The sequence below is a fragment of the Agrilus planipennis genome, unplaced genomic scaffold (assembly GCF_000699045.2).
Source record: "Agrilus planipennis isolate EAB-ADULT unplaced genomic scaffold, Apla_2.0 scaffold152, whole genome shotgun sequence".
Lineage (NCBI taxonomy): Eukaryota > Metazoa > Arthropoda > Insecta > Coleoptera > Buprestidae > Agrilus > Agrilus planipennis.
In genome coordinates, this window is record NW_020439047.1 from 512,990 (window position 1) to 526,899 (window position 13,910).

The 13,910-nt window shown below is 36.5% G+C and overlaps 1 protein-coding gene across 1 annotated transcript in view; it reads right to left on the bottom strand.

Annotated features, from left to right (window-relative positions):
- Positions 1-13,383, bottom strand: part of LOC108737958 (NACHT domain- and WD repeat-containing protein 1) — a 114,598-nt gene extending 101,215 nt beyond the window's left edge. The window contains exon 1 of the mRNA XM_025976902.1: positions 13,110-13,383. Coding sequence (XP_025832687.1) covers positions 13,110-13,215 — 106 coding nt within the window. The 5' untranslated portion in view covers positions 13,216-13,383. The remainder of the gene's footprint in view (positions 1-13,109) is intronic.
- Positions 13,384-13,910: the final 527 nt, after the last annotated feature.

A 13,910-nucleotide genomic window follows, 5' to 3' on the forward strand; every position in this document is an offset into this window, starting at 1 on the left:
TTGTTAAAGTACTCGATTAATTAGTAATAATTTCCAAAATGGGATCTCTATAAATAATATTATTTTCCTAAATTTGAATTTTAATAATAGTCAGATTATTTCCTTTAGTTTTCTTTGGCACATTTATTGCTCATGTTAGTTTATTTCTTTATTTCATTTAGGACTCAATTGTTGCATTGTTTATTTTTTTTCCTCTTATGAGAGCAGGCAGAATCACTTCCTTTCCGATGAATATGTTTCTAAAACTCACGATCGAATCTAATTAACAAAGAACGACAAACAGGGAACCTCGTAAAATAATTCAATAGATTGTAACGTCAATTGTAAACATTACATTACAATAACGGTAATTTCATTGTAGTTGATAATTTATATTATTGATCGGTATAATAAGACTCACTAGCCGCTATTATGGCTGATGATGATTTATTAATTAAACAAAGACAATTTGTCTAAAGACAAGTAAATTACGGAAATTATCACATTAAAAAATAACCAAACTACTTGCTCGTTAGGAAATATTCCTCTAAGTACCTTATTAAATATTTAAGACGATTTAAAAGTTAGTCGTGTATATACTTTAAACTTTGCACAGACTTTTGCAGAGTATGAGGTGTTGAAACTTAAAAAATACATAAGGAGGATTATGCACCTGTTATACCATACAAAGCAAGGTACTGCTTGTATGATTTATGAAGCTCTTTGTTTATAGACTTTCAAACAAACATTAACTTTATTATGCTAAGCAAACTAAATGTCGTTGCCGATGAGGAAGTTGTTACCCTTTTATCCACCATTAGCTTTGTTAATGTATCCTACGATAATTGAACAAAAATATTAAATTTCTCAATCGTTATTGTAATATTAACCTCTATCCGAGATTGTTTATATTTATTATTACAGCATACGATACGGCCGCTGCTGTGAGCCAATATCCGGTTATCGAAATTCCTCCAGGCGGAGACGGTCAAGAGTATTTATCATCACCAGATTTTGTCACCCTGATTGACCTCAACAGTCCTATAACGTACGAAGTCTATTTGCATGTTTAATCCTGACGGTTTCGACATGCATTTCTCATTTCTTTTACATATTAACACAAAATACTCACGAAATGCACAGTAACATAATCTCCATGTATTGCCACACTTTAATTACTGTAGTTACTCGTCTTTCATCGTAAAGGGAAAAATAATGGTGTTAAAACTCAACAGCTTCCACAAACGGGAAATGATATAAATATTTAGAATATATATGTATATGAACAAAACTGTTGATTAGCGCTTACACAGTGTTGCCTAATTAAAACGCTCTCGTATGGGTGTGATAACTACCCTTATAAAATATTAACTGTATAACAACATCAGTAATTGGCAAAAAATATTAATATATATACTCCTTACGACTTAGTAATAAGACACTTAATTTTTGTAGGGTTAAATTCAATGCAGTAGTGAATTAATTTTTGGATTAACATTATCCAATACAGACTCAAATTAGTCAGGAAAAATTGCTGCTGCTGTCCACTCCTTCGCCGGGAATCGAATACGGGCCCCTAGTTTTACGCACCAGTATACCACTAAGGTATGATGAGGTAACAGCAGCAACAATTTTGTCGTAGTATAGTGGTATAGTACTGATGCGTAAAACCAGCGAGTAAGTGACATCAGTAACAATTTTTCCTCACTAATTTGAGGTTGCCTGTAGTGGGTAGAGTTAATTCAAAAATTAATTTACTAATGCATTTTGCTACGACACAATTTACAAAAACAGTCGATTACATGGTAAAAACCTACCCTTTATCTTGAATTATGAAATTGAGTCAGGAAGGAAACATTGAACAACCATAAATTGCATTCTGATAGTGCCTTTTCTGGATATGAAACGATAACAAACACGTAACTATGAAAAAGTTGGAAAAGTGTATGAAAAGTTACTGCTTACAAAGCCCAACGACATTAGACATATTGATTGCGAGTTTTTAGGAATGATAATGGACGTATTTAATTTTTGTATCTCTTTGTATGCAAGAAACACAAGAGAAGATAAAAGTGCTGGAAGAATTGATTGGGGATGTTGGCGCATTTAGTACATTCAACGAAGTTAGCCAAATCAGTCAAGGAAGCGGTAGAGTCCAGAACACGAGTAAAACCACCAACGTTTGACGGAAAGTCCTCATGGACCACATACCACAAACAATTCGAGGCGGCTGCTAAGGCGAATAACTGGGCGCCTGAAGAAATAGCCACTGCATTGACCGTTGCGCTTCGTGGAGATGCATGTGACATTTTAAACACCCTTTCCCCGGAAGAATTGACGGATTATTAACAGTTGGTAAAACGGTTAGAGTTGCGCTACGGCGACACTCATTTAACAGCGCTGTATCACATCCAACTGAAAACCCGTCAGCAGAAACTAACGGAATCCCTACAAGAATTCCAGGCCGATATTGCGAGACTGTCTCGACTGACCTATCCTAATACTCCAGAAGAATTGATGGAAAGGTTGGCAGTGGAGGCGTTTACTGATGGATTTCGGGACAGTGACACTCAACAACGAATACGCCTTGACCAACCTAAGACGCTAGCTGATGCATTCGCTCGTTTATTGGAGTACCAAACTGTTAAACGGGACTATAGCAAACAGGGAAGGGTTCGGCTGCTGTGTGGAGAAACGGATTCGTCAGAATCCTTAGATGAAACCGTCTGCCGAATCATCTCCAAGTAATATAGAAACTCGAAAGCTAAGAATTGCGGCGAACTAGGTCATACGAGAAGGAAGTATAGGAAAAGTACTCCTTCCCCAAGTACTCGACGTCAACAGCAGGAAAACTAGATAGGGTCGACATAACGGGGCAAACGTTGACCCACGGACAAAAAGACCCTGAATTTATCGCATTTACGAAGACCTTGAGGCACCAGAATGACAGTCTACTCCTAGGTGGAAAAATAAATGGGCGAAGATGCGTATTTCTTTTGGACACCGGGGCCACTAGGAGCATAGTAAAACCCAGCGTAGTTGAGGGTTCTAACCAGGTCGTGTCAACTAAGTGGGTTCTGCGTACGGCTACCGAAGAAAAAGCGGTTGTTCATGGCGAAGCTAACGTGTCACCTAAAATCGGTAAGACTGTCTTTGACCATCGAGTGCTTGTGGCAGATTTTGAAAATAACGTAATTCTTGGACTGGACGTTTTACAAAAATACGATTTTGACATGAATTTAAGAAGATGCGTTCTGAGACTGAATGACGAAGGATTCTATTTCATCAAAGATAGACAGGAGGCTGTGACCGGAAAGGTAAATTCTGAAATAGTACCTGTTGAAATAAGTGGAGTGATTGACAGGTATCGTAGGAATCTAACCAGTAAGCAGAAGTGCAAAGTGTAATATCTACTTTGTCAGAATGCCGACGTATTTGAGACTGACAAGAATGGTAGGGGAAGGATCAATATCGTAAAACACAAGATCAATACCGGTATTGCGTAGTCTATTTATCAAAGTCCTAGACGATTGCCCCTGGCCAAGAAGGAAGAAGCAGAGCGAATAATCCACGACACCGGCATAATTGAGCCATCCTCAAGTCCATGGACATCACCGGCAGTGTTGGTAAAGAAGAAGGATGAAACAACCCGTTTTTGTGTGGATTATCGACAGCTCAACAACGTAACCAAGAAATACAGTTATCCACTACCACGGATTGATGACACCTTGGATATGCTCTCTGGCTCGAAAATGTTTTCCACACTCGATTTGAAGAGCGGATACTGGTATGTTGCTTTAGATGCTGCCGACAAGGAAAAGACCGCATTCTCGATTGGCACGGGCCTATGGCAGTTTACAGTTATGCGACGTTCGAAAGGTTAATAGAGAAAATCTTGAGTAATCAAGTTGGAAAGACCTGCTTGGTATACTTGGATGACATCATAGTGATTGGAAGCACCTTTAATAAACACCTGCAGAATTTGCAAGCGGTATTCCAGCGGTAACGTGAGGCCAATTCGAAACTCAGTCCGAAAAAGTGCCACCTTTTCCGCGAAGGACATGTTGTATCAACGAAGGGTGCGGCAGTGGATCTAGATGAGATAAAGGCCGTGAAGGAATTGCCAGTGCTTGAAAATGTGCACGACATAAGAAGCATCTTGGGATTGTGCACGTATTATCCTCGCTATGTTTATGGATTCGCAAATATCACCAAACCATTGACACGTTTAACCGAAAATGACCGCAAATCCATTGGGATTCGGATTTTCAAACGGCATTTGAGACCTTGAAACAGGCTTTAATCACAGCCCCCGTACTGGTATATCCTCGGCTCAATGGAATGTTCATTTTGGACACCGACGGCAGCAATGTGGGAATGGGAGCCGTTCTTTCGCAGTTACAAGACGGCCAAGAGAAGGTAATCGGCTATTTTAGCAAGACCTTATCAAAAGGCGAAAGAAACTACTGTATCACTAGACGAGAGATACTGGTTATTGTCAAAGGTGTAGAACATTTTTATAAATATCTTATGGACGGAAATTCACCCTACGCACCGATCATGCAGCTTTAAAGTGGCTGCTGAATTTTAAGAATACGGAGTGCCAGGTAGCTCGATGGATTGAGAAGCTACAGGAATATGATTTTGACGTAGAGCACCGGCCTGAAACCGAACACAAGAATGCCGATGTACTTTTCAGGAAATCTTGTCAAACAGACGGCAAGCAGTGTGATCGAATGGAAAAGAATGAAGAGGCAATTCGACGCGTCACGGTAATCGATGACGAGAGGTTACCTGAAAATATAAAACACGACCAAGAAAACGACCCGGACTTGAAGAGGGTGATGGAATGGAAAAGAGACGGAAAACGACCAACGTGGCAGCAAATTTTTTCCTGAACCCAAGTACTAAAATCATTATGGGCTCAGTGGGACTCCATGGTTTTGGAGGATGGCATTCTGAAGCGTGTTTTTAGAGAGGTGTTGCAGTATCTTCATGATGGATCGTCTGGTGGTCATTATGGAGTGAATAAGACGCTTGGGAAATTTCGAGAGCGATTTTATTGTAAGGAAGATGTCAAGAATTGGTGTAAGAAGTGCCACCTGTGGCGCGAGTAATGGACCACAGACAAGGTCAAGGGCGTCAATGCGTCAATAACATGTCGGTGGCCCCTTCGAACTAATCGTAATCGATGTGGCGGATCCATTACCAGTGTCCGAGAAAGGTAACAAGTACATCGTGGTTGTTATGAACTGCTTTACCAACCAGGAGTCGGAAACCATAGTTGAGGAGCTTGTGAAAGAGTTGATCAGTCGTTCTGGGGTACCTTTGGAGTTGCACTCAGGCCAAGGGAGGAATTTCGAATCAGCTACATTCCGTGGAATATGCGAGCTCCTAGGAATAAAGAAAACTAGAACTATTCCACTCCATCGACAACCGGACGGCTTGGTTGAGCCAATGAACCTTGATTAAATATCTTTTTAAGGTAGTGTCTGATCACCAAAGGGTCTGGAACTGCTATTTGCCTTTATTTTTAATGGCATACCGTTCATCTATCCACGAAACGACTGGCCAAACACCTGCCAGTGTCCTTTTTGGAAGGGAGTTACGACTACCTTGTGACCTCAAATTCGGCTGTAAACCAGGAGATAACTTGGCTGGAGAAGATTATGTTACTAACCTTCGAAGAAAGCTTAACGATATCCACCAGTCGGTTCGTCTGCATACACAGATTGCTAGTGACAGGATTAATGAAAACTACGATATCAAGGCTACAGCAGGTGGTTGCCAAACTGGAGATCTTGTTTTGTTGTATGATCCTTGTCGTCGCCATGGATTATCACCTAAGTTCCAACAGAATTGGGAAGGACCCTATGAGATAGTGAAGAGGATTAACGACGTGATCTACCGAATTAAAAAAACTCAAAATGGGAAGCCGAAGGTAGTCCATTTTAATCGCTTGTCTCCATTCGCCCGTGCAAATGAAGAGGAGGCGTGGGCCAGATTATTAAGAACTATTCCTTCCGAGCCCACATTCGAAGAGAGAATCATGAGAAGACCATGGACTGTTACTTCTGTTCTCGGAGCGGGTGTCGTGAAGGCGAGAACTGCAGATTCCGGCATGATCCTGCGAAACGGAAAGTGAAAATGTTTCGGGACGAAACATCCTTAAGGAGGGGGCAGTGTAGCGAGCACGAGCGTGTTTTTGTGCGATCGTGCATACGTGTGTGTGATCTGCTTATCGATTCGCCGACTAGCCGCGGGCGCCTTCCTTCGTGTGCGCCGTATTTGTAAATGTGTGTGTCATACCTGCGTTCTAAAAAAGCAGTTAAACAGTTCAAGGAAAAACAAAACGATCTGGACGTTTCGAGAAGGCTTCCGAAAGTAAACTAGAGTATTTAAAGGAAAAGACGATCGCTAAAAAGGGAGAAATAAATTGACCGTTGCAGAAGCGAATTTAGAAATAAATTGACAGCGCAGTGAATAGTGATATATCAACAGTTCTGTATTGTATTGTACCTAGTTGGCACCCTTCGAAACTTTGCATTTATTTTAGTTACACCCTGTATATATTACAATCCCTCCAAAAAACTAGCAAAGGTAGCAATTTTTTGCTTCTGCACACAACTGTCATTAGTGTTGACCAAATTAATCAAAATAAAGTCATGGTTACGCCGTACTTCACGCGGTCAATATGAGTAGACAATAGAATATAGGCATGAGATACCACCATTTCACTGACAGCCTCAATCCCTCTAATTTACATTCCATCTTTACATAATTCAGTAGTCCATGAGAGCGAGTCGGTGATTTAGACCTTAATAAATAGAGGACTATCACAGGTTTATTCATGAAGTGCGGGATTTTAAGCATTCAAAATTACCTTGTTAAACCTGTAATTGCAAGTACGTAGGTGTAATAGTTTCTGAGTTATGAGAAGTCGAAAGTAGCTGGAAATGGTTAGTGTAATGTGCGCATCACCGACGTCGACCTTGTCTCTTTTCCGACGTTGGCTCACACTTTCAGAGGAATCGTGTTATCCTGCTAATGATTCACAGAAAGTTCACCAGCCCCATTTAGTGGGCATTACGTTTTAACAGAAAAGCGTTACTGACTCATTTTGTACATAGTACTGTGGTGGAGAATTGCGTATACCTACAGAACTATCTGAAAATGCAAAGCCTGGAAAAATACAGAATAAATTAAATTAACAATTCCTGGGAATGAGGGACAGGTTTATGTTTTTTTAGCTTACCGTCGGAAAAGTATTCCCGCATCCGGAAGTTTCTAAACTCGAGTTTCGGAAATGTAAATTTTCATTAACGTGTTTTATTGCAATTACTTATCATTTGGACAACGTATACACGATTCGGTTTGTGGCGTACATTCTTTCTTAAAAAAACTAAAACACCATTTTGTAATTATCTGTAAATGGAAGGAAAGAAAACTTTTATAATACCAGCTGTTATCAACTATACATATTCTTGTGTGGATTATTACAAAATTGAACATTAATCAAACAATTCTCATCCTGCTGAACTTTTAAACTTTGCCACCGCATGCTTTTGTTATAAAATCGGTTTTAATTAAAAATTTTAATTATAAAGGGATATGCTCCGGCATATATGTATTCGTCCTCTCATTCCACTAGTCTTTATTATTCAATTTTATGAAGTATTCTTACTTCGTTATGATTGAACCTAAAACGAAGTATGCACGACAATCAAAACGGTTAATATGACATATATATAAGTGCCTGAATTTGGGATCACAACAATGAACTTAATGTTACAAGAAATATTTATTTGTCTGTATAAACGGATTTATTTCAAAAAGTTCTTGAAATTGAACGTAATGTGCAAATCCTAAATTGGAAATCATATTAATACTTATAAAAAAGAATTATAGAGGAAACCATGCACGTCAATAGAATGCAAAAGAAGTTAGTTCTACCTATGCTCATAGCTATGAGGCACTCTTAAAAAGAAATTAGCAAGCAGGACGTAAACATATTTATTTAAATTTCTGCTGATTTAAATTATAATTAAAATGGTTTACAGTTATTGCAATAATACAATAATAATTACAATATTAACAATCGTGTCCTACACATAAACAGAAAGTTTCAAGAATATTTAAACGTTCCTATAAAATAACTAGTTGATATGTGGTTATCGTATCAATCAGTAAGTCGAGAAAAGTAATTTCCAATTTTACTATTGTACAAAACACTTGTGCGCGAATCCGACCCTCACTCGATCGGGTCAGTTCAGAACCCTTTCACATACATATTTTGATTATCATCATAAGGTCGTCGTCCTAAGACTAGTTGGACACGTACCTCCACGTTTTCTTATTCTGAGTTAATCTTCACAATTCCTTAAAACTGGAACATCCCACATCCTTAACTACTTGTAAATTTAGTCTAGGTCTACCTCTTCTCCTCTGAACTTCTGTTTCTGAGTCAAACTTGCCATTCGTTTATGTCGTATTTACTTTTGAGAAGCGAATTCGTCAAGTTTATAAAAATTTCTAGTTGAAACTGTCAACCTTTGTTCTCTTAAAAATACGAAATTTCTCTTGATATTTCAGTGATCAAAAATATTCAAACGGCAAAAGAATTCGAATGTTGAAAATCGGAAAATGAGATCACAATAACCGATAGGATAAAAGGAATAGCTGATGTTAACTGGCGCTGTTCTCTTTTGATAGAGTTTAAAGTTCGTAAACTTTTGGTATTGGTTTTAACAAATGCTTTGAAGACAGCTTTTCATACAACACGAATGTGAATACTCGACTGTAGACTAGCATTTTCTATCGCGGCATCGCCCGCAGTACATAACCGCTTATAACTCGAGAACTATAATACCTATGAAAAATCGAAGAACATACATACATAACAGAATTTCAATATTGTTCGAATGACGCCTCACCCGAGTATATATACTTGAGGTAAAGGTTACCTGTTGTGACCTTACCTAAATTCCAACATTTTTGCAAACGGTTATAAATCAACTTCGTGTGCGCTAGACTGCTGCATATGATACAGTCAGTCAAGTCAATACTGCAGTTACCCTTATGAACCACAAATCTTTGGAAACAAGAAATTCGAACCACTTTTGCACGAAAGCTTTAGAAATAGCATATGCAGTAAATGTTTTTTGCTGATAAAGGCTGGGTAGTTTTATCTTAGAAATCTTAAGATAATGAACCCCATTTCAATTTCTAGTAGTAGGTACCTAAAGATAGGTGCAAACTATCATGCACGTTTTATCGTTTCAGGCACATATCGATTACGTTCCTAAAAATATTATTTAATGTCTTTAATAGGAATTAATTCAGACTGTCCGGCACGTATCGTATCAGACACTTGTGCTTCCGTTCAGTACACTTGGGAACAATATTTATCGGATGGATACCGCTTTTTGCAAACTATAAATAATCGTTTTCTAAAATTAGTTTAACTTCTATACATACATATAGGTATCAAAATAAAATATTTATCATCATCATCATACGGTCATTAGTAGTAAGTCTAGGTGGATACGCACCTCAACATTTTCCTAAAACTAGAACATCCCATATCCTTAACTATTTGTGAACAGTAATCTAATCTAGGTCTGTCTCTACCCTTCTTAAAGCCTATTTCTGCTTCTAATATGTAGAGACAGTTAGAGTAGCCCTTCATGCCTGAGAAGGTGTCATACCAACCCATATCGCCTATTTTTCTTTCCATAGTGACCTCTGTTCTCCTATTCTTTCCAATACTTCCTCATTTTCATTTCCTTTTCTTTTCCGCTGCGACCACTGTCGATGTTTGGCATCCATAAATTAACCGTTCGCGAACATAGAAGTGACTTCTTCTTTTCTCGTTCCTGAGTTATCTGAATTCCTAGATACCGAAAATTAGTCACTTCTTCTAATTCTTCGTCTCTAATTTTTATATTTGCTCTTTCCCTGCTTTTTGTTCCCTTGAATACCAATATTTTTGTCTTACAGGTAATAATTATGTTATTATATAATAAAAAGTAGTTTTGTTAAGCCCAGTCTAACATACTAACAAAAACTTTAAGAAAAATATTAATTGAAACAGTAACAACTATATATAAGAACATAGGCTTTCGCGGTCGAAATCCGGGGTTGAATCATAATTCGGGCTAAATGAACCGTTAGGCCCAGACGTTTCGTCAGCGACTGCGGCTGACAATTTGAACGATCGAAATCTCAGCAGTAACAGTTCATTTGTACCACGTTACTTCATCCCGAATCGTAATTCTACCGTAAAACCTAGATTAATAAAAATTGCTTTTTAAAATATTTTATTTTCATTAATTAATTGAATTTGTACTAAAGATATTTTGTATAACTACACCCATACGTTAAGACGATGCAAATAAGTAAGAAATCATTTGAACGGAATAATTTTTGCAAGACAAATGAGAATGCATCAACTGACTAAACCCAACTGAAGTGGTTCATGTCATACAATGTGAATGCACAGGTTGTTGAACCGGAAACCATACGTACAAGATAATCTGTATCGACCTTTAACCACAGTAAATTTACTAATCGATAAAATCACGATGGTATGAACGAAATTTCTTCAAGCTAATGAAAATAGCTTCACATCAAAAAAAGATCGGGTATACGTCAGAATCCAAAATAGAATTAAGTGTTATTTGGGCTTTATTCCTTTCTTCCAATCAAAAGAAACCAAATCAGAAACACAATCACTAGAGAATCCATGAGAAATGAGATGTTAGTGAAGCGGATCAACTTTAATTTCACAAAAGCATGTTCCTATCGTCAGTTTCACCAAACTGAAATAGAAGTGGATAGATACATATATACATTAACACTGGGTAACCTTGTTCAATATATACGCATTTGCATAGCATTTACAATAACTTCAATTTGATAAGCTGCCTACACACTTAGAGAAATCAACCAAATAGAGAATTGTTCTCGAATGATTTACTTCATATAATTTACGAATGCACCTCAGAAATTACTTAACATGTAATCAGTCTTAACCCACACATTACAAACTCAAACTAATTATTGGTAACAATATGAAGCTAATGGGATATTCTAGTTTTACGGAAATGCGAAGATTGGCTCAGGATAGGAAAGAGTGGAGGTGCGTGTCCAACCAGTCTTAGGACTGACGACCTTATGATGGTGATGATGAAGCTAATTATACTTAACTAAGGGCAAATACGAAGCGGACAGAACCTTCTTATCGTTTTCACATGAGCTTGCGGTAGCTACTGCACGAAGCCGTGACGTATAAAATGCTACTCGAAAACACATTGGATATTTGCTACGATCTCGTGATTTAATCAATCACGTATCTAGTTTCTGCCCCTTTTTTATAAAATTGAAATTATGTAATAGCAATAATTGAACATAAGTGCGAGAGAGACGGCGAAAACTTAAAAGAAAACCATTATAAAGCAAAAAACAGTGAGTTCCTTTATATTTTTCTTTGAATAATGTTCTACGATATAATTTTTTTAAGGATGATATAGGGATAAGTCTCTGAAATGACCAGAAAAAACCTCACCCAAAATTTCCTTCAGTTGACATAATTAATAGATAATTAAAAACTAAATATCTAACTTAAAAAATATAATCCAAAATATATTTTCAATTTATAGTAGCTTAGATAATTTTCTCGCTTGCTGTAACCCAACATAAAATTTTGCACAGGAATTCATTATACAACGTAGGGGTGCAATAAAGAAGAAATTTTTAATATTAAATCCCTAAAAGGGCGAAACAATGACTAATAGTTTAAACATTAAGTTAATATTAGATTGTTCTACTAACTTCAAAGTTATTGCAACTATTTTAGGAAATAAATAAGTGAATAAGTATATGTTCTTTAGATTCTAATAAATCTACACCGAAGGGGTTGAAATGGGGAGTTGATCTATAATTTGTAAGTACATTTGACAAATTTATAAACAAAATAGAAACATAGAAAGCATTTTTGGAGTTTCATCCCGTAATGGTAGAAATACGGTAAGTACCATTTAGGCATAAATTCGAAAGAAATCAGATTTAAATAAATATTAGAAGTGAATCAGTCTTCTGTTTGAAGTTGATCATTAAGGGATGAAATAAGGGATGAATGTTTATATAGAAATGTCATTCTTGAAGTTATTGACATGAATTAATGAATAGGTATGTGCTTTACAGTTCTTTTAAAATTGAACAATAAGGGGTGAAATAAGATATTAAGGTTTATATGGTCCCGTTATTTTTGAAATGAAAGCTAAAAATTGATAGGTATTTAGGCTCTTAGTTGACATATAAAGTGTAGAAGGAGGGGGGGGGTTAATAATCTGTAAAATCCTCACTAATTCACCAACACACAGCGAAAAATTACCGAATCGAAATCAACATTGTACAGCAGCTTCGTTTTATGATACGAGCCTTTATTAAGAATCAGTTTTGCGAAATTCATCGCCCAAGTCAGAGTTTCAAAACTTTAGTAAGTACGTTCAATTGAGTTGTTTTCGACCACGGACAGTTTTAGAAATAATCGCATTAAATCCAAAAATTATAATAATAAATAAAAAAATAATAATGGATAAAATTAATTGGATAATACATTAATTTTACCCTAGAATTCAAAGAATCTTATTAACAATAATGATTATACATTAGTTCGACGATTCTGTGACCTATACTCCTCAATGTTGCTGCTATCATCTCCTTGTAGCTTAGTGATAGAGTACTAGTGCGTAAAATCAGATGCCCGGGTTCGATTCCCGGCAAGGGAATGACAGCAGTAACAATTCTTCCTCATTAATTTGAAGTAGTGTAGTGGGTAAAATTCATTCAAAAATTAATTCACTAATTTATTATTAATGCTAAAAGAACTCAAAGTATCTCATTATTATTTATTATCGCTATCAAGCAAATCTGACATAAGTATTCACACATGAGATAGACTCCTTAGGGGTCCACGGACTCCAGGTTAAAAATATCTGCCCTATGTTCTTGGTTGTTCTTAGATTGTAAATCTCTGAAGTTAGAGATATGAAAAATAGTATTTAGACTTTTTATAAAAAATGTTCTATTAAAATTGTTGTAGGCAAATTTTTATCAAATAAACCTACCTGTTTTGGTACTGGCAATAAAAATCTTAATGATTCTCGGTGCTGGCCAGCGATCAATTTTCTCCCCTTGTAACACCTCAAGGATGGCATCGTCTTGGTTTTTCATGTTATTGTTTTTGTATAATGTAGTTGTCTTAAAGAATTTTTATTAATCAATATAGATACTCTTAAAAATACAATGAAATCTATGTTAACGATTAGATTGTCAAATGTTTTCTAAGTAACGGATATTAAGACACTACATTAATTAAGCTTGGCTCTTATAGATATATATATTGCATCCCCAACATTGATGAATTCCATTTGGAACCTGAAAATAAATGAAAATTAAATANAATCGAAATCAACATTGTACAGCAGCTTCGTTTTATGATACGAGCCTTTATTAAGAATCAGTTTTGCGAAATTCATCGCCCAAGTCAGAGTTTCAAAACTTTAGTAAGTACGTTCAATTGAGTTGTTTTCGACCACGGACAGTTTTAGAAATAATCGCATTAAATCCAAAAATTATAATAATAAATAAAAAAATAATAATGGATAAAATTAATTGGATAATACATTAATTTTACCCTAGAATTCAAAGAATCTTATTAACAATAATGATTATACATTAGTTCGACGATTCTGTGACCTATACTCCTCAATGTTGCTGCTATCATCTCCTTGTAGCTTAGTGATAGAGTACTAGTGCGTAAAATCAGATGCCCGGGTTCGATTCCCGGCAAGGGAATGACAGCAGTAACAATTCTTCCTCATTAATTTGAAGTAGTGTAGTGGGTAAAATTCATTCAAAAATTAATT